The 27347-nt window shown below is 43.3% G+C and overlaps 1 protein-coding gene across 1 annotated transcript in view; it reads left to right on the top strand.

Annotated features, from left to right (window-relative positions):
* LOC126525577 (ATP-binding cassette sub-family C member 10) overlaps positions 1 to 27347 on the top strand; it is a 49489-nt gene that overhangs the window by 10838 nt on the left and 11304 nt on the right. The window contains exons 4-15 of the mRNA XM_050173503.2: positions 1812 to 2039; positions 5179 to 5344; positions 8897 to 9033; positions 10551 to 10802; positions 11664 to 11762; positions 13974 to 14163; positions 18501 to 18779; positions 19859 to 19946; positions 20939 to 21098; positions 22037 to 22252; positions 23279 to 23406; positions 27113 to 27282. Of these exons, the coding sequence (XP_050029460.1) occupies positions 1812 to 2039; positions 5179 to 5344; positions 8897 to 9033; positions 10551 to 10802; positions 11664 to 11762; positions 13974 to 14163; positions 18501 to 18779; positions 19859 to 19946; positions 20939 to 21098; positions 22037 to 22252; positions 23279 to 23406; positions 27113 to 27282 (2113 nt within the window). The remainder of the gene's footprint in view (positions 1 to 1811; positions 2040 to 5178; positions 5345 to 8896; positions 9034 to 10550; positions 10803 to 11663; positions 11763 to 13973; positions 14164 to 18500; positions 18780 to 19858; positions 19947 to 20938; positions 21099 to 22036; positions 22253 to 23278; positions 23407 to 27112; positions 27283 to 27347) is intronic.

Here is a 27347-nt window from a genome sequence, read left to right as displayed (position 1 = left end):
TCTATACCGCTGGAAGACCATGCTGCCTGACTGAGAGGTGAGGTCATTCGTACCCACATGCAGCACCAAGGTGGTCACGGAGCGTGGCACAAAGTCCAAAAGCGACAACGTGTCCTCAATGGATGCACATGACTGCGAGACGAAGGCTGGGGCGTCGTCCTCGTGTGGATCAAAGTGACTGAAAACATACTTGGTCTGTGAATCGCCGATGACGGCACAATGCGGTATGTTATGCGGGAATTTCCATGAGATCTGTTTCCCTGTAGCAGGTTTAGTAGCCATGAGTAGTAGTAGTAGTAGAATATATATATATATATATAACAGCCTTTTTTATCAAGAAGAACAGATTGTTGCAAAGGTGAGCAGGACAGAGGGACACGACGCAAAGAATTAGTCCTTTCGGTGTCCCTCTGTCATGCTTCGCACTACATCACTTCATATTATGAAAAACCAAATAGCCAAAACCGCTACCCTTACAAGGCAGAAATTTTGAAACTTCCCTGACGAAGACTCTTGAAAATGTTGTTATAAATAAGCTAAGTTTTCGTTTACAACAACGCCTCCATTGTGCCATCATTTCTGCAAATAACAACTGGCCCACTGATCTCCTACCTTCTTCCGATATATATTTGCAACTGACAGTGGTCTGCTCTGGAGCACCATCAGTTGCACTTCGCTCTTCGAAGAGGCAGGACGTGTGTCGAGTGAGCTCTTGAACAACACTTTGCAATGTGGTGAACAAGGTTTAGGATCCGGGATCTCAAAGAGGTGCGATGTAATGCTAATGTATTTCTCCCTCATTCACCTCTAAATCGCCACAGATTTTTCTTTTCTTACTCTTGCATGAAAGTATATGTGAAAGCTACTATGTGAATTTCTCCAGATGCATTGACTAAGTGGCACTTGCTGCAAAAAAAAAAAAAAAAAACAGTTGACAAATGTCATCATTCATGGGGGATGGTGGCACCATCTGGTGACATAGAACGATACTACTGCACCGCTTCTATAACCACCCATGACAACGAATTGCACCCCAAGAGGTCAGCATTTGTCAACATGTCCCGCAGGTTCCTTAGTTTGGCTTAGTGTCTGTATTGTTCTGTTTGTCACTGGTCACAAGGTTGCAGGTTCAATTCTCAGCTGCCAAGGACATATTTCGATGGAGGTGAAATGCAGAAGCACTTGTGTGCTTTTAGGCACACAAGAAGAAAAAGCCCAGAGTGTCCAGGTTAATCCAGTGTCCTCAAGTATGGCGTCCCTCAAATCGCCAGTGCTGGTTTGTGGTGTTAGGCCCCATGACTCAATCTTTTATCAACTGTTCATGTGAGAAGCATCTGTAGAAGTAATATTTATTTCCTTCAATAGAAAGTTGATGAAGAATATCAAAATAAGAACAACAACTATATGCTTGACTAGGTTCCTACTCCATGCACATCAGGTGGAGCTCGACAGAAATGACGTGGCAACTCGGCAGAAACTGCAAATGAAATGCTGTTTAACAATATTGCATGTGAAATATCGACAGTCCAAAAGTAGATAAGTACAATAATTAGCGCATGTGCATTGATGGAAGTGAGCTATCCAAGAGTGTTAAGAGTTTGAACATTGAATAAGAAATTTCGAGAGGTACAAAAGTGTAAGGCCTGATAAGTTAATGCCTGCAACAATAAAATTTATTCATTTGGAATTGTAACTGATAAGATTCTTTGTTGTTCATAATTAGTGTTAGTACACGAATAGTTTTTCATCAGAATCAGCATGGTGTTGTTGAAAAAGAAAGAACAACTCCTTGCATTTGTCTCTCATTGCAGCTCATGTCAGAGGTGCTATGGGGCATGCGGATGATCAAGATGCACGCATGGGAAGCCCTTTTCCAGGAACGGGTAGAGAGCATCCGGAAGAAGGAGGTGGTGTTCCTTCGGCAGCGGAAGTACCTGGACGCCCTGTGCGTCTTCTTCTGGGTCGTGACGCCCGTGCTCATGTCAGTCCTGTCCTTCGTCACCTACGTGCTCCTAGGGCACCGCCTTACTGCTGCAAAGGTGCGTGAGCAATTTGAAATTTGGTCTCAGCTTAAAAAATTGCTGCAGAAACCATCTCAGGATGATTGTCAACATGAAAGAGACCTCGAAACACTTTTCGAACATAGTAAGAAAATGTGTGGCAATCTGTAGATGAGGCTCCCGTGAACATGTGAGCCAAAAATTATTGCTTTGTATGCAGCAGGTAATCTAAAATCGCGTGCCAAAAGCACTCAAAGATCACTAGCTCTCTCATTCACAATGTTGTTAGCAGCTACCTCACAAGCAGCCCCAACCGGCATAGGTTATTTCGTGTTGGTGAGGAATTTCTCAGTAATACTGTTATTGCTAAATTTTGAGTTAAATAAATGAAAAATATGTCTGTGATCTGAAAATGACCAAAAAGGTACTTCATCTTTGCACTTCGTCCAGCAAGTGGCCTCCGATATTGCACCAGTGCACTGTGTAGCGTAGATACCGCGGCCGCCACGAGGTGCCATGACGAGCCCTCTGACCATTATCTTTGGTCTCCGTGGGTGATGTAGCTCCAGGGACGTGGCCACGTGGGGCAATCTGAGTGCCTCTTTGATGCTGTCTTCCTGTCTTTTTACGACAATGCTGCATCGTATTCCACATTGGCAGCATCAACACGGCTCGGCCAAAGCGAGCGGCTGCACAAAGCCACTTGTCCGAATGGCCATAAAAGGGACGCAAGTTTGAGGCTGTTCCACACAAAATTACACCCTAACATTTTTTTATTCCATTGCTCGTTATGCGGATGTTAACGCCTATTGTGGAATCTTCTTTTTTTTACCTCACTGTCTTCTGATCTCGAGGACTAAGTAGGTTTTGCAGGGTATGAACGCACCCTTTTTACTATAATTGCCCTTTAACTCGCTAAGGACTACAGCTACTGGCATGCTTCGTGTCAGCAGTGGTGCAGTGACATTCGTCGTGTGATCGGTCGCTTGACTGCATGCTGGTAAAGTTGTGCCCCGTAACTTTGCTTTTCGCCAACTCTTGGTGGCTTAGTAGCTATAGTATCCTGCTACCTGGCATGAGGTCACAAATTTGAATCCAAGCCACAGTGGCCACATTTCAATGCTGACACAATGCCATTTACTGTGATTTACTAATTATTTACTTATTTGTTTATTTACTTACATATTCCTCACGGGCTCCTATGTAAAGTATTGTGTGAAGGGGGATGGTACATTGATGTTGTAAAAGTACAGAGCACATTAAAACAAGTTAGCGAAAGCAAAGAAACAGGCATTATACAAAGACTAAATGCAGTGACAAGAACCCCCTGGAGTTATAAAACCTGTCATTGTGCAAAAAAAATTATTGAACAGAGTTAAAGTTAGACATTATATGCATTAACTGTGGTAGTATTATCAATCACTAAACAGTGTTATAGGTGGTTTAATCAATAGACTTCCATTAAGTTGACTCCAGTTATGCTAAAGGGAAGTACCTTTTTTTCTCTGAGGTTCTAATCCCTTGCACTCCATCAAGACATGAATTCGATACTGACCAAAGGTCCTGGCTAGCGCCAGTGCATTTTTATGGGCCCAAACTTTCGTTATTTCGATCCTAAAGTTGGCCTTCACTGGATAATTCGAACTTGGCCAGTCAGCACATATGCCTGACCCTTATGGTGATCCCCATAGCAGCCCCTTTAGTGACAGCATCTGAACATACATCATCTCCCGTCAAATATGCATATTTGTGCAACTTTTTTTTAGTGAACCACTCATAACTGTCATTTTTTATCTTGTGAACTGTATAACTCTGCCTCTACCACAGTTTTTATTCCTATAGCTTTGAGTTTGGTGCAGGATAGCCTTAGTATAAACCTTTGTGCCAGAAAACTCGGCACAACGCTTATATTCTCGTACTTGTCGGAGCAGAGTAACACCTTCCCTCATTTGATCTGCTGCCTGCCTGATTCTATTGTTATGCATTGCATTGTTCCTATATATTCCATTGTTTTTCTGGACTGCTTATAGCAGCAATAAACTTCATGTGCATCATCAAACGTTCGCCTGCAGCACTTAGTCAAGTACCCAGCCCTAGCCTCAGGAAGTAAAGCAACGCCTTCAAAGTTATAAAAAAAAATTTAATGTCTTCTGTAGTCGTTTTGTAAAGGTCCAATATCCATTTATAGTAGCACCACTTGCACATACAACAACACTGGAGAGCGCTTATTATATCACTTCTCTGCCAACACTTGTCCTGACGTATTCGGTCTGGCTCACTGCTGCTGGCAGTAACACATCTAGACTGTTTGGACCTTGCATCCAATCTCTCACCTTACCTGGATCACAGTGCATACTGACAATGGGAATCAAAGCTTTCTTACAATTTTTGTTAAAAAAAGGAAAGTGATGGTTTTAATAAAATATGTACTCCCTGCAGTTGACAGATTTCAGCTCATGCTTTGAAATGCAACAAACTTAATCAAATTCAGCACAGTGGATAATTAGCAAGACAACTTCTCCATTCCCACACGTTTAGATAGAAGCCTCCTCGGGTAAAGCTTTTTCTTTAGGGTGCCACCAAACCACCACCATGTCAGCTGCCATACACTTTGACGAGCTCAACGAGTATTGGCCCTCGAAGGTCAAGCTGCCACAGTAGCAAAATGGCTGTGGCATTCTGCTGCTGCTTACGAGGTTGCATGTTTGAATCCCAGGCTTGGTGACAATGTTCCCACGGAGGCACAATGTAAGTGTGCTCATTTACTTATTGTACATTCAGTTGGCCATTTATGAGCTCTCTGGCGGCACACGTTACATTCAGCTGGTTAAAATTGAGCGCTCGGAAAACATTGCTTGTTCAGAACAGAAGACACGCTGACGTGTTTCCTCTTCTGACCTTTGATTGCGCTGGCGAGTGGCTCCACGTTTAGCTCAGTTACGCTTTCTCTGGCTCTGGTCAAAAGCGGGCTCCACACCATTGCAATCCGAGTTGGCACACAGTAAGGACCAGCCAAATGTAAGGTAGCCCAAGCATCAAAATAATCCATCCGAGGCCCTCCACTGTGGCATCTTCCATAATGCAGCTGCTGCTTTCAGATGTTAAACCTCATCAATCGATGAGTCAGTTCCTGGAGGATAACTGCTTGGTCGTGCCCACTTCTGCTTTCATCTTCCAGGTGTTCACGTGCCTTGCCCTCTTCAACCTGCTCAAAGTACCCCTCAACGCCTTCCCCTGGGTCATCAACGGTTGCATGGAGGCATGGGTGTCGTTGAAGCGCACCCAGTGCTTCCTCAACCTGCAAGATTTTGCTCCCGCAGGCTACTATACCACCTCAAAAGACGGTAACAAAGCCTATGACTCTGCTCCGGCTGCTTGTTTTCATTCTGTGTTGCACCATGTAAAATGGGGTGAATTGCATAAGATAATAAGTAGCTCGGAATAAAAAAGCACTTTTTGCATTTACAAACAAGTTTAAGCTTAAACCATAAGTGGTGTTCTTGAATGATCACTTTTGGAAAAACTATTCCTTTCTACGAGATTTCATGCGATTTGGCATCGAGCACGTTGGCTCTACGCATGACCGCCTTCCTGGCACTGTGCGAGGAACACTGACAGTTGTCAATTTCGTCGTGCCTGGTGCCGTGTCATGTGAAATCTCACAAAAGTGATCTTCCAAGAATACAGCCCTATATCCTTGCCGAGTTGCCCTCAGCGGCATCAATTTCACAATCCAGTGAGTGAGGTAAGCTGAAGGAGGTGTGATGAAGCAAACGTGTGGGTTGTGCACATGTTTGGGTGGAATTCATCATTGTGAACCTGTCGAGTGCTTTGCAAGAGTGGATAGCAGAAGCATCATGACACGAGTCATGATGCTTCTGCACTGATTGTCAACTGTCACTGAAGTCAGCGCACTGATTGTTGTGTCGTAGCAAAGTGAAAGCACCCCCCAAAAGTTAGTTAATTCAGGTTTAATGGCACAAAAGCGACTAAGGCCATGCTGCGCCAGTCACAGGACAGTATAAGATCCAATGTTAAGGCAGCAATAGCTGCGTTACCTTAACGTCGATGTAGATAACTGGTTTCATCTAAAAACTCAAAACCCAAAAGTGGCTTCCACTTCAGCTGTATGCTGTCTGGCTGGAGCACCACAGCAGTAGTGTGCGCTCATTCGGTTATTGTCAGTTTTATGTCACAGGTTTGCTGGGATTGCTGATAGTTGCTGAGAAATGGAATAGTTTGTCGCAAGTTTCTTTTGGAGCAGATAAATGGTTTTTGTGATGCGAAGAACCAAGAGTGTTTTCAGCTTGGGCTTGCTGACAAGATTGACATGCTCGTCGACACCGCAGTCATTTGGCAAACTTGCATTCTGACAACATTGCAGGTCTGAATCAAATCACGGCGTAAAGGTCCATCAAAAGTGGTACTAGCTGTCTTTCTTACAACACAGTCAAATGCGTCAAGCTCAATGCTAACAAATACACCTGGCTGGGAACAGTATTTGTGAAACCTTCCATTAGTAGGGATTTTTTGTCACTCATGTTCATCTTGTTCACTATTTTTCATTACTGTAAACAACTTTAAATTTCCGAGGCCCAAGCTTTCTAGGTTTTTCAAGCAAAGCTTGTATTGGCTCACAAGTTTCGGTGGCGGTCTGCTAACGCAATAACCTTGTTGCTCCCAGGGCAGAGCAGCTGCGGGAAAGTGCGTCTTGATGAGTTGACAGCTGCGCCGGCACCAGAGTGCGAGTCATTATCAAGGATTTCAGGTGCATAGCCGTGCACTCACACCACATGTGCATCCAGTCAGAGCCGTTTCGCTTCCACCGGAGAGGGAAAGGGCAGGAAAGGGTTTTGCATGCGCTGCCACTGACTTCGTTTCCGTTCAATTCCTTCTCAGAAAATGGATGGGATGGCTACGCGTTGTGCGTTCTTCCAAGGAATAGGCAGCATTTGACGAGCAGCGGCAGGAACTCGCCCGTGAAAGGGCTCACCGTCGGCGCACCGATCCAGCCGTTAAGGCCTAAATACAGTCCCATGTAGCGTGAACGCACACACACATTACGTCGCGTTGACAAGAACAACAGCATCTATAGTTAGACCGATGATTCGACGTACTGGCAACGCCAACGTAACCAGACGCGGCCAATGCGCTCTGACGCTCCCGGCGTCTAACAAAACTCACCCACGCGCCGATAACGTTGGACTATAAACTCACCTTTAGAGCTGCCTGAGCCCAGGCGTTCTGACGGTAACGAGAAGAAGATCCCGAGCTGAGGGAGTGGGAGGTTGATGCAATCTGGCACTGTTACCTCTGGGTTAATTAACCGTGACGAAGGTCAGGTGCATGCAGGACAAGCTTCGCTTATGCCCATCTTTCGGTAGGGGAAGGGTTTGTAATTTTTTGGTTCAACATAAGTTTCGGAAGAAACCGCTGGCAGTGAACTGTGCAGAAAGGAAGGATCGGAATGTGTACAGCAACAGAACTGTGAATTGTTGGTGAGACAACCTATGTAATTACAGCAAATTTTTAAACAGCTTTGCCTATTCATATTTGTATGTGACTAATTATATCTTTCAGATACAGTAAAGCCTCGTTATAACGAAGTTGAAGGGGGAGCCAGAATAATTTCTTATATCTATTACTTTGTTGTAGTCATTATTGCATGTACTGCACTATGAATCTCTATGGGGATTTCAAGGGGAATTTCGCTTACTTTGGTATATTCCATTCTGTTATAACAAGGTTTGAGTGTATTTAAGTATTGTACAATTTGTCTCTAACCTTCTGTAGCTTAAAATTGATATTGTGCCATGTGCTCTTTGTTAATTATTTGACTCCTGTTTTCACCCTAACAATTGTCAACTGCTCATTAAAAAATATAGAATTCTTGTTCTTCAGAAAAAAAAATACATTTTAAGACCTAGGCTGGGATAAAGTAGTGATTCTATCCCAGTGCTTTCTTTTTTTGCTCTTTTAGTGGTCTAAACGGCACTCAACAAACTTTATAACCACAATCAGCCAGCTGTGAGTGCTGGATGATAAGGAAATAATAAAATTAAGGGAAAGGAATTTGCACACCTTATACCAGCCTTGCACGCCATTTGACAAAGTCACGAAAGTTGGGTGTTCATACAAATTTCGTTGCTTAACAATATCTGCATGGCGTCTGCTTTTGCAAGCAGTTCTTGCGCGTGAACTGTTCTTTGGATTTGGAACCACAAGGGCTTGGTGCTACCCTTGCTGCTGCTGTTAAATTTAGCATTGCTGTGTCATACAAAAGGGGAGGTGCCAACGAAGGTGGCTGTTTGAGAACGAGTAGGGGTATGCGAACAGTTGTTTCTGAGACCGTATCTAATACAAGTTGAATAGTGTCAGAAGTGAATCGAATCGAATTGACTATCAAATAATGAGCAGCTGTTTTTACCATTAATATAAAATAATGTTCACATCTTAGTATTTTCACTTTGGCGTGCTCGTGCCATTATATTGCACATTATGAAACCTTGTTTATTGAAAGCACAAATGGAGCATTAGGACCAAATAAGCAGTTAGTTCACATACTCCGGTCTCTTTGGTGAGTGCAAATGATATCAATTTAACCAGAACATCTGGGCTCTTGAGCGACGTATAGCCTGCTCCCCTTTGTAGCTTCCAGAGCTATATGTGTGCTATGTCTGCCGAGATGTTTTTCCACTTTTGCTCCAATTTTATGTTTGATCGTGCATAGTTGACAATTTAAGAAATGTTCCAAAACTACTTTGGAAATGTTCATATTGATGAATACCACGTGTTCAATTCAAAGACCAATTTGAATGGGACATGTGGCTCAGTATTTAAAAGTTATGAATATTTGTGCACCTCCTAATGACAACCTGTCTGCATCTCTTGCGCAGATGACCAGCTCGTGCGGGTCACCAATGGTGTCTTCCACTGGGGTGGCTTGACGGGCGATGCCACTCTGCCAGTGGCCATTAGTGGAGCCCAGGGTCGCAACTTCATCCTAGGACCTGTCAATGTGACGCTGCGGAAGGTCTCTTCTTACATTTGTTGATGCTCATCTCCATCTAAGAGAAGTTAAGAGACAGGAAGACAAGAATACAGGTGTAGATTAGAGAGCAAATAGGGGTAGCCAATATTCTAGTTGACATTAACAGGAAAAAAGTGGACCTGGGCTGGACACGTGATTTGTTTGTTGGATGACCAATGGTCTCTCGAGTTAAATAATGGGTGCCAACAGAAGGGAAGTGCAGTTGAGGGCGGTAGGGAACTAGGTGGTGTGAGGAATCTTGAAAATGTGCAGGCACAGCTTGGAATTGGCTAGCCTCAGACGAGGGTAATTGGAGATCACTGGGAGAGGCCTTTGTCTTGCAGTGGGCATAAATATAGGCTGACTGATGATGATGAGATGCTTCATAAAGGATTGCTGACATGACATTCTTTACCTTTCAGTGTTTTACTTGAGGTGTAGCACAAACGGGGCATGCCAGACTGGTAAAATGTTTTGTATCTGTTCCTTCATAGTTTTTTCTGCATCCAAACTTTCTAAACCTTAGAAAAAAATACTGACAAATGTCAGAGTACCCTAAATACTTTACTGTAATATAATCATTCCTGCACACCATTTGCGTTATTGGCACTTGTGCGGCAAATGCATCACGGCATCACTATACAGTGGCTGGTTCGATTTCTACGTTCACTGTAGCAGCCCTCCCCTCCCTTTTTTTTTTTTTTTTTTTTTTTTGAAGCAACACTATCGCACTGAGCATTATTGCTGTACAACATCGAGACATTGTTCTCTGTCATGACATTACCGTCCACAATATCAATAGTGCCAGGTCTGGCATTCTGAGACAACATTAGTATCGCATTCTAATGTCTAGCAGGTGTTTCCCTGACTTCTATTCTTGCTAGGCATGATCTTTTTATGCACGAGGAGAGTGTTGTTCAATTTCTACTGCTTTGGAAGTATGTGTCAGTGCTTTTCTATATGCACGCTACTCACTACTTTGGCTCAGTGGCCATGGTGACCTGGCGCTAAGCAAGAGGTCGTGGGTCCTATTCTCTGCAGCAACGTTCTAGTGGAGGCAGAATACAAAAGCTTTCTTGTACTTTGATTCAGGTTTATGTTAAAGAAGCTCATTTGGTAAAAAGATAATTCTGAGGCACGATAAACTACATTGGGAGGGCTAAGGCAAGTGATGCGGTAATCTGGGATTATAAGTTGGTTGCCTGGTGAAGTGAATAAAAAAAAATGTGAAATAATTTTGGTGAAGCTTGGGAAAAAACATTCACACAAACATGAATGGTGAGTACATGCACAGGTGCTGTGTGAACGTCTTATTTCCTTTTTTTTTCCTTCCAAGTGCACTGTTTCACCAAATTGTGGATCACCAACTAGCCAGTCAGTACCTATTGTGAAACAAGGAAGGAAGCAAAAATGAATCTGTGTCCCTGCATCTCTCTCTCATATTTCTTTTTCTTCTTTCCTTCTCTTCTCTTTAGGGCAATTGTTAATGATCTCTGTAATCTCTTCCACTCTCTGTGCAGGGTCAACTGGTGGGCGTGGTGGGTCGGGTAGGCAGCGGCAAGAGCACACTACTTGCGGCTATCACGGGCGACATCTGCCGGGTCCAGGGGACGGTGACGCTCCAGAGGCTGGACATGGCCTTGGGTCTAGTGCCGCAGCAGCCGTGGCTCCAGCGCGGCACGGTTCGTGCCAACGTGCTCTTCGGCCGGCCGTTTGATGCAACCCGCTATCAGGCAACTCTCGAATGCTGCGCCCTTCTCGACGACCTAAAGGTGCCGCTCTCATCTTGCCCCTGACTTACTTAGCTTAATGCATATCTTTTACTATTTAAACATCAAGGTATATCAGAAAGGCGACATGGATTAGTTTGGTTTGTGTTATAGTAGAAAGGTAAATGAATTGATCTACCTTACTGTGTAAATCTGCATAGTCAGTGGTTGAGATACCCCAGAAAGATTTTTAAAAAAGCAACCTTACACTAGTCACCTGCATAACTTGGACTGAAGAGTGAACAATCTTCAGCCTTAGAGACTATGATTAAACCTGATCATAATGAAGTCGGATTAGACAAAAAATTATTTCATTATATCCTGTATTTACTATAAATGAGCATGCCCAGCAAGAAAACTTGAAATTGCGTATATGAGAGAAAGGTAAGTGTGATTATGCCTATTTATTAGATCATTGAAAGATCTGCAGATTTTGATGGCCCGTCACCGGCCTTCCATGCCAATATGTGGCACTTGAGCAACATTAAATTACAAGTGTGGATTGCTTGTCATTGCAAGCCAAGTTGCTGGCCAACATGCTCATGCACATGTGGAACGTGCCGTTTCAAGTTGCTCTTGCTGTGTATCTGACATGTTTGCTATGAGAACACTACATATTTTGAGTTCTAAGAAAACAATTATTTCCCTTTGCTGTATCCAATAACCTCTGTGACATTGCATTTTTAGTTTTGTTGTATTGCAGTCAAATACTCATTGAAATAAAGCATGGCCAGCCAAATTTCAGATTTACTTTCTTGTATAAAATAAGTTCTTATACCAATGTTCATTGTGTTGAGGTTCATCTGGTCCTGTGAAAGTCTGGGTGCTCATTAATATGTAACATAGGTCTTTATTCTTTTGCAGTCACTGCCCGCTGGCGACTTGACGGAAGTTGGCGAGGAAGGTCAGACACTCAGCGGCGGCCAGAAGCGGCGAGTTGCTCTGGCTCGAGCCTTGTATCAGGTGCGAGCTTGCTTGTTGACTCAGACAGTGTACTCCTGCATTTAGAGATACCTGTGCTGGTCAGTGTCCCACCAGCAATTTACAGTACCATGTGCTAGCTGTTCATCGTTACCTCGAACAAGAGGAAAGGGCTTATGGAAAAGAGAAGAGGGTACATAGGAATGGTGAGGGGATGACATGACGGTGAGCTAAAAAGGCTGTTAGCGTGAAGACATCCACTAGTCGTTTATTGATTTTTGGATGGGAACAGCGGTAAGGCTGAGGGTGAAGTAAAGGCACATAAAAGGCACTGAAATGCAGTGCAGTGTGCTGTCTTTTTATGCACCTTTGCTATGTCTTCATCCATAGCTCTGTTCCCATCTGAAAAAAAAATAAAACGAAGGCATTACCAAGTTACTTAAATATTTAATTAGTTTTAGTGCATATACTATGCGGGTACACTTAGGATGCAGCAAGAGGTCTCATAGTGAGATACTGTAAGGGGACCTCTTGTGATATGCTACAAAGAATAACAAAACTACTAAGCAGCAACATAAAGTATATACTAAGAGAAATTATTACAGTGAAAATACCAACAATTGACATATGGTGAAGGTTGAGGCTAGAATGGCACTTGTAACATGTGGAAAGGGGTGGCTGCTGAAGATTTTACTGCAAAAATCAGTAGAGGGAATTCTGGTGCTAGTATCTACAGGAGCTGTTAAGCATTGTGGTTCAAAGGTGTGCATAAACTTCATGCTTCTGGCATCAAATGTCTTTGTCAGTTTGCAAATTGGTCATTTTCAACTTCATATCACGTTATATAAACTCAACAGTTCTCAGTTATTATGAATGTGTGCAGAAACTTATTGCCTTTTTGCGTTTAGAAAAATATGGTCGCTTGAAATTTAGAACGATGAAATGTAATCGACACAGGCATCATAACATCTGAATCCACAAGCACAAAGCTAAGGATGTACTACTCATAATTCCCATATTGGTTGCAGTGCCAGAATTTCCTCTGGTAATTTTTGTAGGTAGCATCACACTAGAATGACCAATAAGCAGTGTGTGTGGTATTAACGATGAATCTGAAAGCTCCTCGCGTGAGAGCTGAGAGAGCATGTGTGTGAGAACCATAGAATTTCATTGCAACATTTTACATTGCACAGCACAGCAGAGCGGTTGCACTTATGGGTTACACGCAACCTTGTCTGTAGAGCACTCGATGCACATATGGCTTCTGTCATGTCATACGTTTGATAGCCGGCTGCGTTCTGATGGAGGTGGAACACAAAAGCGCTTGTGTGCCATGCTCAGGTGGTCAAAATTAATCTGGAGCTTCCACACTACAGCGTCTTTCATTATCCACCGTGAAATTTCGGGAATGTTAACTGCATAAGCTAATTCTTTTTCTCCCAATTTGATATTACTGCATCAAAATCATCCAAAAGTTCAAATTAATCAACATGCTTGAGAGGAACTAGTGCCTTTACAGAATTTCAGGCTCTGGTTTACTACAAGGGAAGTAAAAAAAAAAGGAAAATTTTTCGTCCATTTGACTGTAACACAAAGCTACAAAAAAAAAACGTACAGGTTCCTCAGAAGGAAAGCATTACAGTTTAAGAAAAATTCATCCTTGTTTGGAGTTTGAACCCTGACCAGGACAGATTTTTCCTCAACTGCGAAGCTTTCTGAGAAAACCATACGAGTTTCCTTTGTGGCTTCATGCTACGTACGGGTGGATGACAATTTTTCCTTTCATGAACTTTCCTTCTTCTTGCAAAGCTTCTGCCAAAATGATTTTTTATTATAAAGGATCGAAGTCCATATGGTTTCCTCGCAAAAAGCTTCACAGTCTAAGAAAAATTTGTTCTTCTCTGGTGATTGAACCTGCGGCCAGTGCCCTTCCTGGGCAGTCACTTTACTATCTGAACTAACCAAGAAGCCAGCAGATTGCGGGTCAAGGACAGATTAATCAACAACTTAAAGTGCAGCAACCAGAGTAGCTTCGTTTCATCCTCAGATGAAGGGTAATCTAATTTTTCAATTTTACAAAACTTCTTTCACCTAGTAGATTTTCTGCAGACCTCAGTTGTAAGAATCCAGATTGGCCAACGTTAAATTGACAGAAGTTGACTGGTAGCATAAATTACATTTCTAGCCACATGCAAGGATGTGCGGAGAAAATAGTGACCAAATGTTTGATTTTTCCCCGGACTTATGTGCCAGGACTGTGACGTGTACCTGCTGGACGACCCGCTCTCAGCACTGGATGCTCACGTGGCGCAGCAAGTCTTTGAACGCTGCATTGTCGGTGCCATGCGAGGAAAGGCCCGGCTGCTCTGCACCCACCAAGTGGGCTTCCTTGCGCAGGCTGACCACGTGATTGTGCTGAGGGATGGCAAGGTTGTCGCAGAGGGTGAGGAACGGCAAATATAACATCAAAGGGTTGATTGATTGATTGATGTTCGTTAGTTCAAGATACAATCTGTCAAATACAGATGATCTAAGGTTCTACATAGCAAAAAATTACAAAAAGCAATTTCTGAAAATAAAGTTTTTAAAAGCTACAGCTACTCTTGTGCATATATACAGTGTAACCGCTAATTTGACTCCAGTTAATTTGGTTGTTCGTTTAATTTGATCCTAACCAAAGGTCCCGTTTGGTGCCTATGAATTTCTGTGGACTCAAACTTTCGTTATTTCTATCCTAAAATTGGCCTTTGCTGGATACTTCAAACTTGACCAGTCGGCACGCACATGTTTGACCCATATGGGCACCCCGATATCGACCCCTTTAGTGGCAGTGTCTGTCTCGGTGGAGCTTAGGGGACAGTGAATTCGTTCAACACGTTCAGACTGCACTAGGAAGATTTTCAAGCAGTAACTGTAGTTTACAATGTCTTACAAGGGTATTTACCTGAATCTAATGAGTGCTTTTCCTTTTTTTTTTTTTAAGATTGGGCCGGAAATAGCCAGCGTGGTGCAATCGGGTGCAAAAAAAAGCCGCCTTCGCAACGGTAGTGTGCTTTATTGCATAGCCTGGATGTATTGAAGCGGAGCTGACTTTAATAATCTTGTGGTGAAGCTGATATTAAAAAAAAACAACGGCCGCCATTGTGCAACAACATTTCTAGCTAAAAAAAATTGTGTGCACATTAGCTTTCTTTTTCATTTAGGAGCTTTAATGTCGTTCCTACATTATTTTTTTTTACTTTGTACCCATAGAATTTGGGTGCGCGTTGGATTCAGGGGCGTGTTAGAATATGGCAAATACTTCCAAATGAACCAGCGGCGTGTTCTCGTAATATTTTCTGCATCTTGTTGTATTCGACTCGCCAGATAATGCAATCCATTTCGTCGGTCCCATCAAGTTCGAATTAACAGAAGTTGACCGTACCTAATGTTTTACTTATAAGATCACTATTTTAGCTGCACTATCATTTTATGCTACGTGAGTGGCGTAGCCAGAAATTTACTTCGGGCGGGGGGGGGGGAGTTTTCTACCAACAACTAGCACTCCTCCCTCTTCTTCACCTCTCTCTCTTTCTCTCTAAGGCATGCAGCCACTTCACATCAAATTATGCTATCACCTTATGCTATCTTTAAAAATGATGATATAAAAAAAAACACTAAAATTTCGTTTACGAATTCATACATTTATATAATGTATGTTGATAACCTAGCCTTTACATAACTTGGAGAAACTAACAGTGCTAAAGGCAGGGCCAAACAAAACCAAGACAGTGCACTATCGTGTGTCTTCTTGTTTGCAGGCCAGACTTAACAGGTAACAGTGCAGATAACCATTGTTTTTCAGCCAGATCTTCTAGTGAGTGGTACGGCCACGGCTACGTACGGAAGAGTGCGGGCATTATTTTGCATGTCGCCTGTCACTCAATCGTGCTTTTGGTGTTGTGGACATGCTATATTATTTTTGATTTAAAAATACAAGAACAAAGCTTTGCATTAGAACTTCGATAGTATCATATGATGCAAGTTTCACACTTTCGATGACCTGGTGTCCAACTTGGTTGAAGAGATGTTTGGAAGTAACATGCGATCATAGTGTTGTAGTCATCACAGCCGTCTGGTGTTGAGCCATTGGCCAGTGGTAAGATGCTCTCCCTATGTCTTCAGTTATCTGTCAACTCGACTGGTCGACGCCTTTTATGCCCCCCCCCCCCCCCCCCCTCCTCGTATCTGTCGCCCCACTCCGCTTCATAAAATTATTTTCTGTTGGTCACTGTTGTAGTATTCAACATTCACCGGGCCGTTGAATTTTCTTACGAACACACTCCCCCCACCCCCACCCCAGACTGCCACTAGCCCTTGCCTTGCTTTCACCTTCAAGCTTTCCCTTTCACACATGTCACTCTTTCAGACCCCACTTGCAGAAACTTTCTGTTCCATGGGAAAGGGGGAAGGGGTTCGTCAGGAAATTTCAGAGGGGGGAGGGGTCAACCCCAATCTCCCCACCCCCTCTGGCTACTCCAATATTCTACATTTACAAGTTGAAACTGAGCCGAAGTTGACGCTGAAACGGCACTTTTTTTCTAAATGTGTTTTTTGGTCGCTTTACCAGTTTGTCGGATTGTTATCTCATTATCTAGAACAGCTAGAGCTATCATTCCTTTTTTAACGTAATGTCCAATCACCATTCAGATAGTGCTGGGAGCAGATTTTTAATTTTCTGCCCATGTATTTTTAAAATTTGATTTTGTTTTTGGCTCTCAGTAGTCATGGCACAAACACTGAAGTTTGATCTAGAGAATGGCTAATTACAATTTTGTTTGAGAACTGCTTCCAGCACTGCATTTATTTTGCTTTTTCAGTACCTACCTATCCAATAATATCAGCTCTCTGCTGAGCCATGTCTTTCGTATTGTGTTCAGAAACAATAGAGGGGTAACCTTGTGTGTCTCCTGAACTAATTGACCTACAAGTCTTGTATGTTCATCAGGTTTGGCCATAAAATACAGATCATATCTCAACAGCCCACGTCTCCCCTTAGAGACAAGGCTGCCGAAGTTAGAGAGATCAGCAGGACACTTAGGTATTTTTTACAACAAAATGCATATATGAAATCAGGTAACTAAGCAAAAAAAAAAATTCAAACAAATGAAATTAACACACAAACATGTAACTGGCTATGTGAATACATAAATTATTGAAAACAAAACTCAACACCGTGAATAACATGCAGTAATCAAGATTACATACCAAGAAGTAATGGAACATGACATTTAGAAATATGTAAAGTTAATCTGACTTAAGATAATGTTTGAACAGATGTTTAAATGACTGTAAGGGTGAGGAGGACTCATGTGTGTATTAGAGACAGTTTCAAAGTCTCAGTGCACAAAAAAGTTGCAGTTTCACCCAGAAGGCAGAGCATTAATTGCGATAGCAAATCAGTAGGCAGCCATACGAAGTAAGGATAGTAGTTATCGGCCATATAAACGTAGAAACATTCACTTACTGATGGAATTAACAAGCATGGTGTCAGCGCGCACAAGCAAACATGAACGCATCACACTCGATGAGCACGGACACTCGCTGTCGAAATGCTGGTGTGAGCAAGTGCGACAGCAGCAGCAAGCAAAGTGACCTTCATGCTGTCTATTGCTTCAATGCAAGAGCAGGGAGAACACAGCATGGACAAAGGTGTGAACCGCTGCAGGTCCCTTTCAAGATTCGGCGCTCGCAACCATCCAAAGTATGCACTTGGCATAGTTGAAGCCGCCCTCCCCCCCTTCCTCACGCGTTGCCTCCTCACTTTCCTCCATATATGGTGCGCGAGATTAAGCCATGATCGTCTGTTCCCCTTGCACCCGGTCATAAAATACGCAGTTGTTGCCGGAGCACAATGCCATCCCCCCTCCCCCCCCACTTCCTACCTCCCATCCCTCCATGGCCTTTCGTGCGACGGAAGATGGCGCGTTTGCTTTTCGCTTTCCTCCTTCGTCGTGCCAGATTGAGCTGCGATCATCGGCTTTCATTGTGTAATTTCACTTGCACATACAGCATATGACGCGTGGCGATGGTGTTATCGCCCTTGGACTTTATACGGAACATCACGGCATCGCCAATGGCAACGGCAAAAATGCACCTGGAGTGTCCATATAATTGCTATCGCAATAAAAGATGATGTTATTTTTTTCATAGGAACATAATGGTAGAGGAATATTGCTACGAGATGCAAAGGTGCTGTTATTGGAATTTATAGGCAAATTAGGTCCGATGAAGTTATGTGAAATAGACTCCAGGCATGTACCAAATTGTTATGCTACAGTTATTTCTGTCTGTTTACAGGAAGATCTCTACACGAACTACCCCAGTTCACTTGATAATTACCCGCCATAGTTGCTCAGTGGCTATGGTGTTGGGCTGCTGAGCACAAGGTCGCAGGATTGAATCCCGGCCACGACGGCCGCTGGAGACGAAATGTGAAAATGCCCGTTTACTTAGATTTAGGTGCACATTAAAGAACCCCAGGTGGTCAAAATTTCTGGAGTCCTTCACTACGGCGTGCCTCATAATCGAAAAGTGGCTTTGGCACGTAAGACCCCGTAATTTAACTTTTTTTTTAATTTGATGATTGATTGTTTGGTTGATTGCTTGCAGTAGTACACAATAGGTCAGGCATACATCAAATCATTATGCTGCAGTTGGTTCAGCATCAGTACAGGTAAATCTCAGTTCCAACTCCATGAATCTTTGTTTTTTTTTTTTTTTCTCGCCTCCTCTTGACAGGTCCACCGTCCACAGTACTTAAGTCATCCGTCATCGAGGCACTGCCAGAGCTGGCAGCATCCGAAGAACCGTCTCTGCCCAAGACATCATCGTCATCTTCAGCAGCGAAGTCCAGCCATGAGGCAAGCTCAGCCATGTTCCAAGAATCCAGCAGAATGCTTGTCGAAGAGGAGGAACGAGAGTTCGGGGCAGTACGTCTGAGCACGGTGCGCTCTTACTGGGACGCGGTTGGCGCCTGGCTTGCTGCTACAGTCCTGCTGTCTCTCATCCTCATGCAAGGTCAGTGCGTGGTCTTTCTTTTAACACTGCGTTCAGCGCCACTGTACGATCCCCTTTGTGTTTTAGACAGCATACTCTCAGTCAGGGCAGTTGTGAAAGTGTGAAGGGAATAGATCTTCAATGTGGACATAATTCTAGGGGGGGGGGGGGGGGGGGCAGGCCTCCCTGAGATGTCAGAAAGGCTCGTGACACCTCTTAATAAAGTGCCGACATGATATTTTTATATTGCCCATTTTTTAAAATTTACCAGAGGCCAAAGCACCCCATAACGTACCCCTTAGTTTCGCAAAATATAAACAAGGTGCCTAGTTTATTTCGCCGAGGACATCGGAGAAACCAACTACAAACCCTTTATGACGCATAAAAATAAGGAAAAAAACAAGGGCTTGATAATTGTTTGCAGTGCTTCTAAGTAAGCCACTAATGGGAAAGTATCTCTGCAAATTAAACTTAATATTTCCCTTATCTTCAATTAATTTGAGAATGATGTCTTGCATCAGTTGCTTCAGGACTCTGGAAAGTACAGCGGATACCAGTGATATGACACTGGAACACTTAAATAAGTAACTTTCTGCAAAGACTAATTAACCTACTTGATTTAAATATTTTACATCTGCCACTAACAATGTGCTTACTTTTTTAACAATATGGAAGCACTGCGTCTCACATATTTCACTGAGGATCCTGAGGAAAAGCAACTTCATGGCTCATATAAGGCATAAGAATTGCATTTGGACCAGTATTCAGTAATTATTTTGAAAGCACACAATTAAGGTACACACATCAAACATTTGGTACATGTCACATGTAAAGCGTCCCCCATTTCCTGCAAATATGAAATATCTGTGGTCCTCCCAGGAATATGAGAAAGCTTTTTAACTGTTCTTTATAACGCCTCTAAAGAGGCCAAAGACAGGGGTTCAGCAATTTCCATTTTATCCCCCATTGACACACATACTTCAAAAACCCGCAAACTGACATATAACATTTTTGTGCACTTCTAGTTGCATTAGCAGTTTTGCTGTAACACTACAGTCATCTTGCCATGGTCACCTGCCAACACACTCACATTGTTGCAGTGTCCCGAACCTCCACCGACTGGTGGCTTGCTGTTTGGGTCTCGTGGGCCAACACCACTAAAAATGTGCAAAATCATCGCCTCATCAGGTGAGCCTTCTTTTCAAGCTACTTTGCAGATTGCGCGGTGCACATCTCAAAACTACTGTTATATTAATGTTTGTTATGATTGTCAGTTATGATCGTCAATTGTTGACAGAAAACTGAGAAGCTTTTTTTTAGTGCAGTTGTTATTAAGGACGAGCCCTAAGCCTATCATGTAAAAATTACTTGCAGAATACAGCATAGGCTTGTAGTATTTATTTTGCTACTAAAAGATTGTAAGCTTTCTAAAAGGTTCTTGGAGCCGAAATAAAACTGCAACTTCAGGAGGCAGCTTTTGGTCAGTGCCATTGAATAAGTTCACCCAAAATTTTGCTATTAAATTTACTTGTACATGTAGTCTTATCATGCCTAAAGCTTATCTGTTCCTTAAATATTTACATCATCAGATATCGCAGGTGGAGCATTACTGGTCCAGGCAAAGAGCCCAAACTTCTTATCTTAAAGGCCAGCTGCAACGAAATTTGGATTTGACTAAATTGGTTATAACAGAGTAGTATGTACAATCAAAACAATCCTGGCAGGGCTTTTTAAATCTTATTTAATCTTTCTTTAAATCTTATTTTAGCAGCCTTTAAATAGTGCCTAAGCAGTTGATGCAGACACCTGATGGTTAAGCAGTTATGATGCAGATTCCAGAACATGGCGTTCGAGATCTTTGGCTTGCTGTGGGTACTGCTCATTCTCAGAGGTCATGCCTAGTCACTGCACTTTTCTTGTCGTTTAAGGTTCTGCTTCCTTTCCGGCATGTAGTGGTGGCAGTTTTCTTTTTAAAGTTTTATATTATAAATGTGTATTCTCAAAATATTTTCGTGATGCACCTTGCCGGGAAGATGCACTGTGCCCATACTATCTGAAGCTAGACTTTTTACACAGTGGGAAATTTTGTTGCAGTTTGCCTTGAAAGACTATGCACATAACTTTTTTTTAGGTAAATTAACATTGCAGCAACTAACTTTTTTCAGTTTTTACTGTTCCAGAGATACAAACAGTGATGTCATGAATGTGTTCCTGCCGATCTACGGTGGCCTGGCCGTGGCCAATGGTTTCCTGACGTTGGCTCGGGCTTTTTCATTTGCCTATGGTGGCGTCGTGGCTGCCGTCAAAGTCCACGACTTGCTCCTGGACAAGGTGCTCAAAGTAAGTATGTCCTGCGCTGTTTTAAAGGCCCACTATGGCATTTTGCACATGAGCTAGTTGATAGGGATTCATGTAAGCTAGGCATGCAGACATGGACACGAGATGAGGGAAACGGTATTTGTGTTGTCTGTTTCCATTTTCTTGTGTCCGTGTCAGCGTGCCCAACTTTTTTCTAATGTGACGAATAGCACGCGCGACAATTCCACTTTCAACGAGAATAGGCACCACGAGCCCACACGCATAATTTCATTTCCCTGCAGCACAGTGAAACAGCGCCCTCGGACCATGCGCACACCTGGCAATACAAAGGCTCTGACCAATATCACCGCTGGTTGAAATCAATGCATGCAGATGTGCGTGTCTATTTGGCCGTGTATGCTCCTGGGCACCCTTTCGTGGACCGAGCAAGCACCATAAGGTGTTGCCCCATAGAGCAAACTGGGCCGCTCTACAGGGCAATTATGACAGTGGAGGGCAAAATTACTGGATGTAGCAGGAATTGAGAAATTGAGTATGCTTCTCGCTATAATGTGTAGGTTTGGGCCTTACCACAGGCCTTGCAGGAGAGTGGGCTTTAAAGTAGGGTGGACTTTACAGAAGAACAGGCCCTACACGAGTAAATACAGTATATCCAGTACTCGTTGTAAGGGATTCATTACGTGCTGATACCAGCTAGAAACATTTTGTGTTTCGGTTATACCAAAAAATTTGTTTTATCGATGTTGGACTGTACTTGGACATGGCGTGACATCTGTTTAATCTTTGTGATCACTATGAGGATGCGTAGCAAATGCCAGCCTAAGTCGACTATAGGATTTGTGGATACCTCTCACACTTTTGTATGTTTCCATTCATGAACCCCTCCCCTCTGTAATGCTTCTACATAGGCCCTGAGAGTAAAATAAACAAGTTACCGAGTTCGTTATTCGTTAACGCAGGCACCCCTGTCGTTCCTGGAAGCCACGCCTGTGGGCCGGGTGCTAAACCGCTTCTCGACCGACGTCTGGTCGATCGACGACACGCTGCCATTCATGTTGAACATAGTGCTCGCACAGAGCGTGGCTCTGGCAGGCACGTTGGTGGTCACCTCCTACGGCCTGCCCTGGGTGCTTCTCTTGCTCATACCCCTGGCGTTTGCATACAACTCTCTGCAGGTACGACGTGGTGGGATGCACTCTTGTAGTGAAGCTGTTCTTGCGACCACAGCTGCCCATAAATACTGAAAGTGTCGACGTTGAAAATGCAACGTTTGAAGCTATTCAAACCTATCCAAGAATCCAAAAGCATAGCATGCTGAAAATTGGAAGAGATCTGGAGGGTTGATGTGCAGACAGTTTTACAAGTATAGGAATTAGTCACATTTTGGGAAATTGTCAGCTGTCAAGGTTTCACTGCTTTCTTGCCCAAGCAACCTGTCAGTGTCCCAAGGGGTTTTCTGAGGCATCACTCACACTTCGCTGGTGCTAATAGGGTTGCAATTCTGCAAGGTTGTCTGTCTCCTGTTTTTCTGCTTGTTATTAATGTTTATATTTGGGATAGAACATGCTTCATCATGCAAGTTCTCTAATTTTAACCTTTGGATTTGTCTTTCATTCGCGTTTTTTCCTTCACTGTTTAATAATTGTTACGAACTGTACTATATTCTTAACATGCCACTTGTGCTTCATGTAGACTTTGCACTTTTCTTGCTTCGTGTTTTTTTTTATTCCACCCAGCATCATGCAATAATCAACTTTCTGCTGTGTTATGATAATGATATATATATATATATATATATATATATATATATATATATATATATATATATTTTTAGCCTTATTCATGTGCACTGCAGCACAAAGGTCTTTCCCAGCAATTTCCTGTTGCCCCTGTCTTGCTCATCGGGCCCCATACTGTGCTTGCAAATTTCATCATTTCATCATACCACACAGTTCTCTGCTGTCCTCTACTTCTTTTGGCAACCATTCTGTAGCTCTAACAGGCCACTGGTCATCTGCCCTGCACCATTACGTGGCCTTCTCAACTCCATTTCTTCTTAATCTCAACGAGAATATCGGCAATCATTGCTTGCTCTCTAACCCACAGTGGTGTCTTTGTGTCTTCTAATGTTATGGCTATCAGTTTGTCTGTACCATATTTAATCTGTCACTGAACAAGTGCTGGAACTGCATCTCCTGCAGCAATACTACCGTTGGACATCACGAGAGCTGAGACGTCTGGGCAGCATCACGCTGTCGCCTGTGTACTCACACTTCACCGAGACGTTTGCTGGTCTCTCGGTCATCCGCAGTTTCAAGGCAGTGTCCAGGTGAGACAGGTGCCGCTTTGATAGTGCAGTTTTCTGGTTTAATCAATGATCCGAAATTTAACTCCATGACTTGGGACAAGGGCAAAATCGAAGGGCAAACAAAGATGCTTGCTCTTGTCTGCTTTTCTATTTTTGTTCTTGTCCTAAGTGGTGCTGTCACATTTTGGATAACGTGGAATCTTGGGTGTTATCAGTCAATGATATGGTAATTTGACAGTGAACCAAATGAGTTTTGCAGATAGAACAGTCCTGCGATAAATAATAAGAAGTGTTATCCAATGCATATGTTAGATTAATCGTTGCTGTAAATTATACGCTGACTGTTTTTGTGTGCCTTGAGGTGAAGGTGGGGAATGTACCCTGCCCACATTCGCCAAAGCAGTTGCAAGGCCTTGCTTCACATTAGGAATGGTTTCATTTTTCTTCCTTTGTTTTCTCTCTCTATGAAAGAAATTAAACTGAAATTACTCAACGGGACCCTTTGCGCTGTGCTTTATTGATCCTGGTACAGTAACCTCTATTGAGGATTCATTTTGATTGTTTAAGGCACACCTGTTTATGGTCGTCAGCTCGCATCACTCTTTTGTTGTACTATCAGATGTGGTCGTGAGAAACGCAGTAATGATAATTTGCATTTGTTGGAAAATGTCTTGCATTGCCATTATCCCTTTCATGACACATTGCAATGATAGTAGTAATGTAAAGTATGTAATGAAGTTCCCCGATGGTTGCTAGTACATGCAACATCATGTGGGATGCTCTCTTGTAGTATTGCTCACTTTAAGGTTAAGTTCTATTACAAGTTGTAATCAAATTTGTAATCAAATTAGCTTTAGCTCGAGGTTTGCAGACGTGTATCGTGACATCTTTGGGAGTATTCTTGCCCATGTAGATTTTTTAAAGTATGTCTCTTGTAGAACAGGCAATCAGATTCTTTAAACATACATACCTAACGAAATTTCTTTGTTGGACCCACCTCATTGTCTTCGTCAATATTCCCACACTTTTAGAACTTTCTTGCACCTTCTATGCCCTCAGTCCATGAAACCTGGAATTCAACTCCATTCAATTTATGTGTACAGGCGTGATCAAAAGTTTGGAGGCCAAAGGTGCTGCAATTTTTAATTTTTTTTAGTAGCCTGGGCACTCCCGCTGAAATCGAGAGTGCATGCATATGTGTGCACGTTTGACCAATACAATGTATTAAACCAATTCCAGGCCTGGGATCTGCGCTTTAATATATTGTAATTTTTTTGCTTGTGCAGTAAGGTTGGGACGATTTGGGTCAGTTTCAGGCATTCGATTTGATTTGCCTTGTGGGCTTCTTGTAGTTCTTCCCACGTATTATGGAGTCTCAGTTTATGTAGGTGGGCCGTCGAAGCTTTCTCAGAAACCCCAACGGCGATCTTGGTTGCTTTTCTGATGAGAGTGTTAAGTTTCTCAATTTTGGCTTTTTTGAGGTTGAGATAGGGAGTACCATACGTTATTTGACTGATTATAAGTGCTCGCGTGATTTGGAGAGTGTCTTGCTCTTTGAGGCCGTGCAGCCTGTTCGTGACCCATTCGATAAGGTGCATCACTTGCATGAGTTAAGCCTGCAGTTTGAGAAGTGTATACCAACACCCCTACTGCGCTGTCTTGATTACACACCGCCGGCAGAAGAAATTGAAGCAAAACAACGAATCTCAAATCACTTACGGGACGTGATTACGATGGCGCCCCTCCCCCGCAATATGTACCCATCCATCACAAAGAGCGAAGACAAGAGAGAGCCCAAGCTCTACACAAAATGTACTCGAAGAACCCTGACACCCGATATACGGGTGCAGCAAAATGTCCGAAATGCTCAGCCTTCGCCCTGAGTGCTGGAGATGCGCAGGGCAAGGAACAAGCTGCTGCCACGGTAACTGCAAGGGACCCAGACACAGCGAAAGAAGTGGCAATCACGCTTGCCATTTCCACATGCACTGACTGAGCCATGATAGTCAGCGACTCCCAAGCGCCTGTTGCTATAACCAAAAAGGAAAAAATCTCAAAACAAGCCATGAGCATCCTTACTGAAACCAGTAACTGAAGAGGAGGACATCTTCCAGACACCTACATCATCTGGACCTCGGTACACGAGTCCCTGGTGAGGAACGAAGCGGCTGACACCACAGCCCGAGGGCATGCAAGGCGGGCTTTCCTGCCAATGGGGACCAGAAAGACGACTAGACAGGAAGACATCTTGAAGAAATACACCAACATGCTACAGCACCGTAGACTCGAATGCAGAATGTAACCCCTACCTCACTTGAAACTCAGCAGAGAAGACACAGTTATCTTAAGAAGACTGCAAACAAACCCCTATGTTAATGGTATCCTATTGCATAGGATATCTCCAACGCAATTCCTGTGCCTCTGAAAGTTTTGTGGAGTTCCGGGCACCCTGTGCCACATGGTAATGGAGTGCTCAGGGCTCGCAGAACCCCTCAAAAGCCGAAGATGGCAGATAAAAAAAACAGCCGATTCAGACAAGACGGAAGATGACAAGGAAGAACTGTAGGAGGCCATGCTGTCTTGCCTAGGGCTGGATGACCAGCGAAAGTTGGGGGAACGGGCCAGGGTGGTAGTGAGAGCCCACGGATTCCTGAAATGAGGAATCCACCCATCTGAGGGCGGGGAGAGATCTCTTTCTATCGCTAGTTCACGAACAAGTGTTTATTGCTATCTCTCTCTCTTTTGCTGCTGCCGTGGTCCCAAACTTTTGATTTCAACTGTACATTTAATACAAGAAGTGCAGAGAGCAGAAACGAAAAGCTTGTCATGCGACAGCTTAATGGGACCCCTGTACCCTTAAAGGCAAATCTTGTCGGATAGTGAATCAAGTTTACGTTTGTACGAATAAGGCTTCTTGATTTTAGTTGTGAAGTGTGACATTTTAGACAAACATCACAAACATTAAGTCACACGAAGGGCAAAGTTGCTAATGACTTTTATCTTGCACAAAATACTAGTCACAAGATATCCCCCTCCCACACGCGCACGTACACACATGCACGCACGTGCACACACACACACACACACAGACAGAAAGAGACAGACGGAGCCCATGTAGCAGTGAATACATTCAAACAAAAGGCAGTATGACAAAATTGATCTTACTGTTCCACAAATAAACATAGTAAACATAGTAAAACGACAAAAAACGTAGATGTACAAAAACAAAGTTCACAATAGGGGGTCAGAAAATTTAGTTATGGGAATTCATCGCTGGGATTTTTTTTTCTCCTTTTCTTTTTTAACCTAGGTAGGACATTAGGCGGTATAATAGCAAGAGGCGCTTGGTGGCACGACCCACCGCCCCGTTCCAAAGGGGACACTCATAACATCCATCCATCCATCCATCCATCCATCCATCCATCCATTCATAAGTACAAAAATGGAGCCCAGCTGCATACACATTTCAGCATAGGGAATATGGTGTGTAGCTACGATGCTTTGATGCTTATTGCTTGACGTTCATCGTGAAGTGGGTTCATACAATGTTTTTACAATGTTTTTCACAAAATGTTTTCACAATGGTTTTACACATTGTACGGCTGCTCTGTAGCCTTGGGTTCCCTTGTGCCATAAAACAGTAATATTAATCATAACGTCATCCCTCTGACAAAGCCTGCTTCATGCCACTTCAATGATGAAGGCTTCTGATCTACTTTACTCTCAGGTTCTGCCAGGAGAACCTGCACAAGCTAGCAGTCAATCAGCAGGCAGTGTTTGCGTCACAGGCGGCATCTCAGTGGCTTAACCTGCGACTGCAGCTCATGGGTGTCCTGCTCACTTCAGGCGTCGCCTTCCTGGCCGTGGTGCAACACCAGGTCCGAGGGGTCAGTGCAGGTCAGAGCCATTTCGCTGTCTTGCCTCTTTGCCTATCTCCTCCATTGGGGTTTGAAATCTCTAGG

This window comes from Dermacentor andersoni, chromosome 8, assembly GCF_023375885.2.
Source record: "Dermacentor andersoni chromosome 8, qqDerAnde1_hic_scaffold, whole genome shotgun sequence".
Classification (NCBI taxonomy): domain Eukaryota; kingdom Metazoa; phylum Arthropoda; class Arachnida; order Ixodida; family Ixodidae; genus Dermacentor; species Dermacentor andersoni.
The sequence above is the reverse complement of the archived record's forward strand: the minus strand, read 5'-3'. Positions and strand labels throughout refer to the sequence as shown.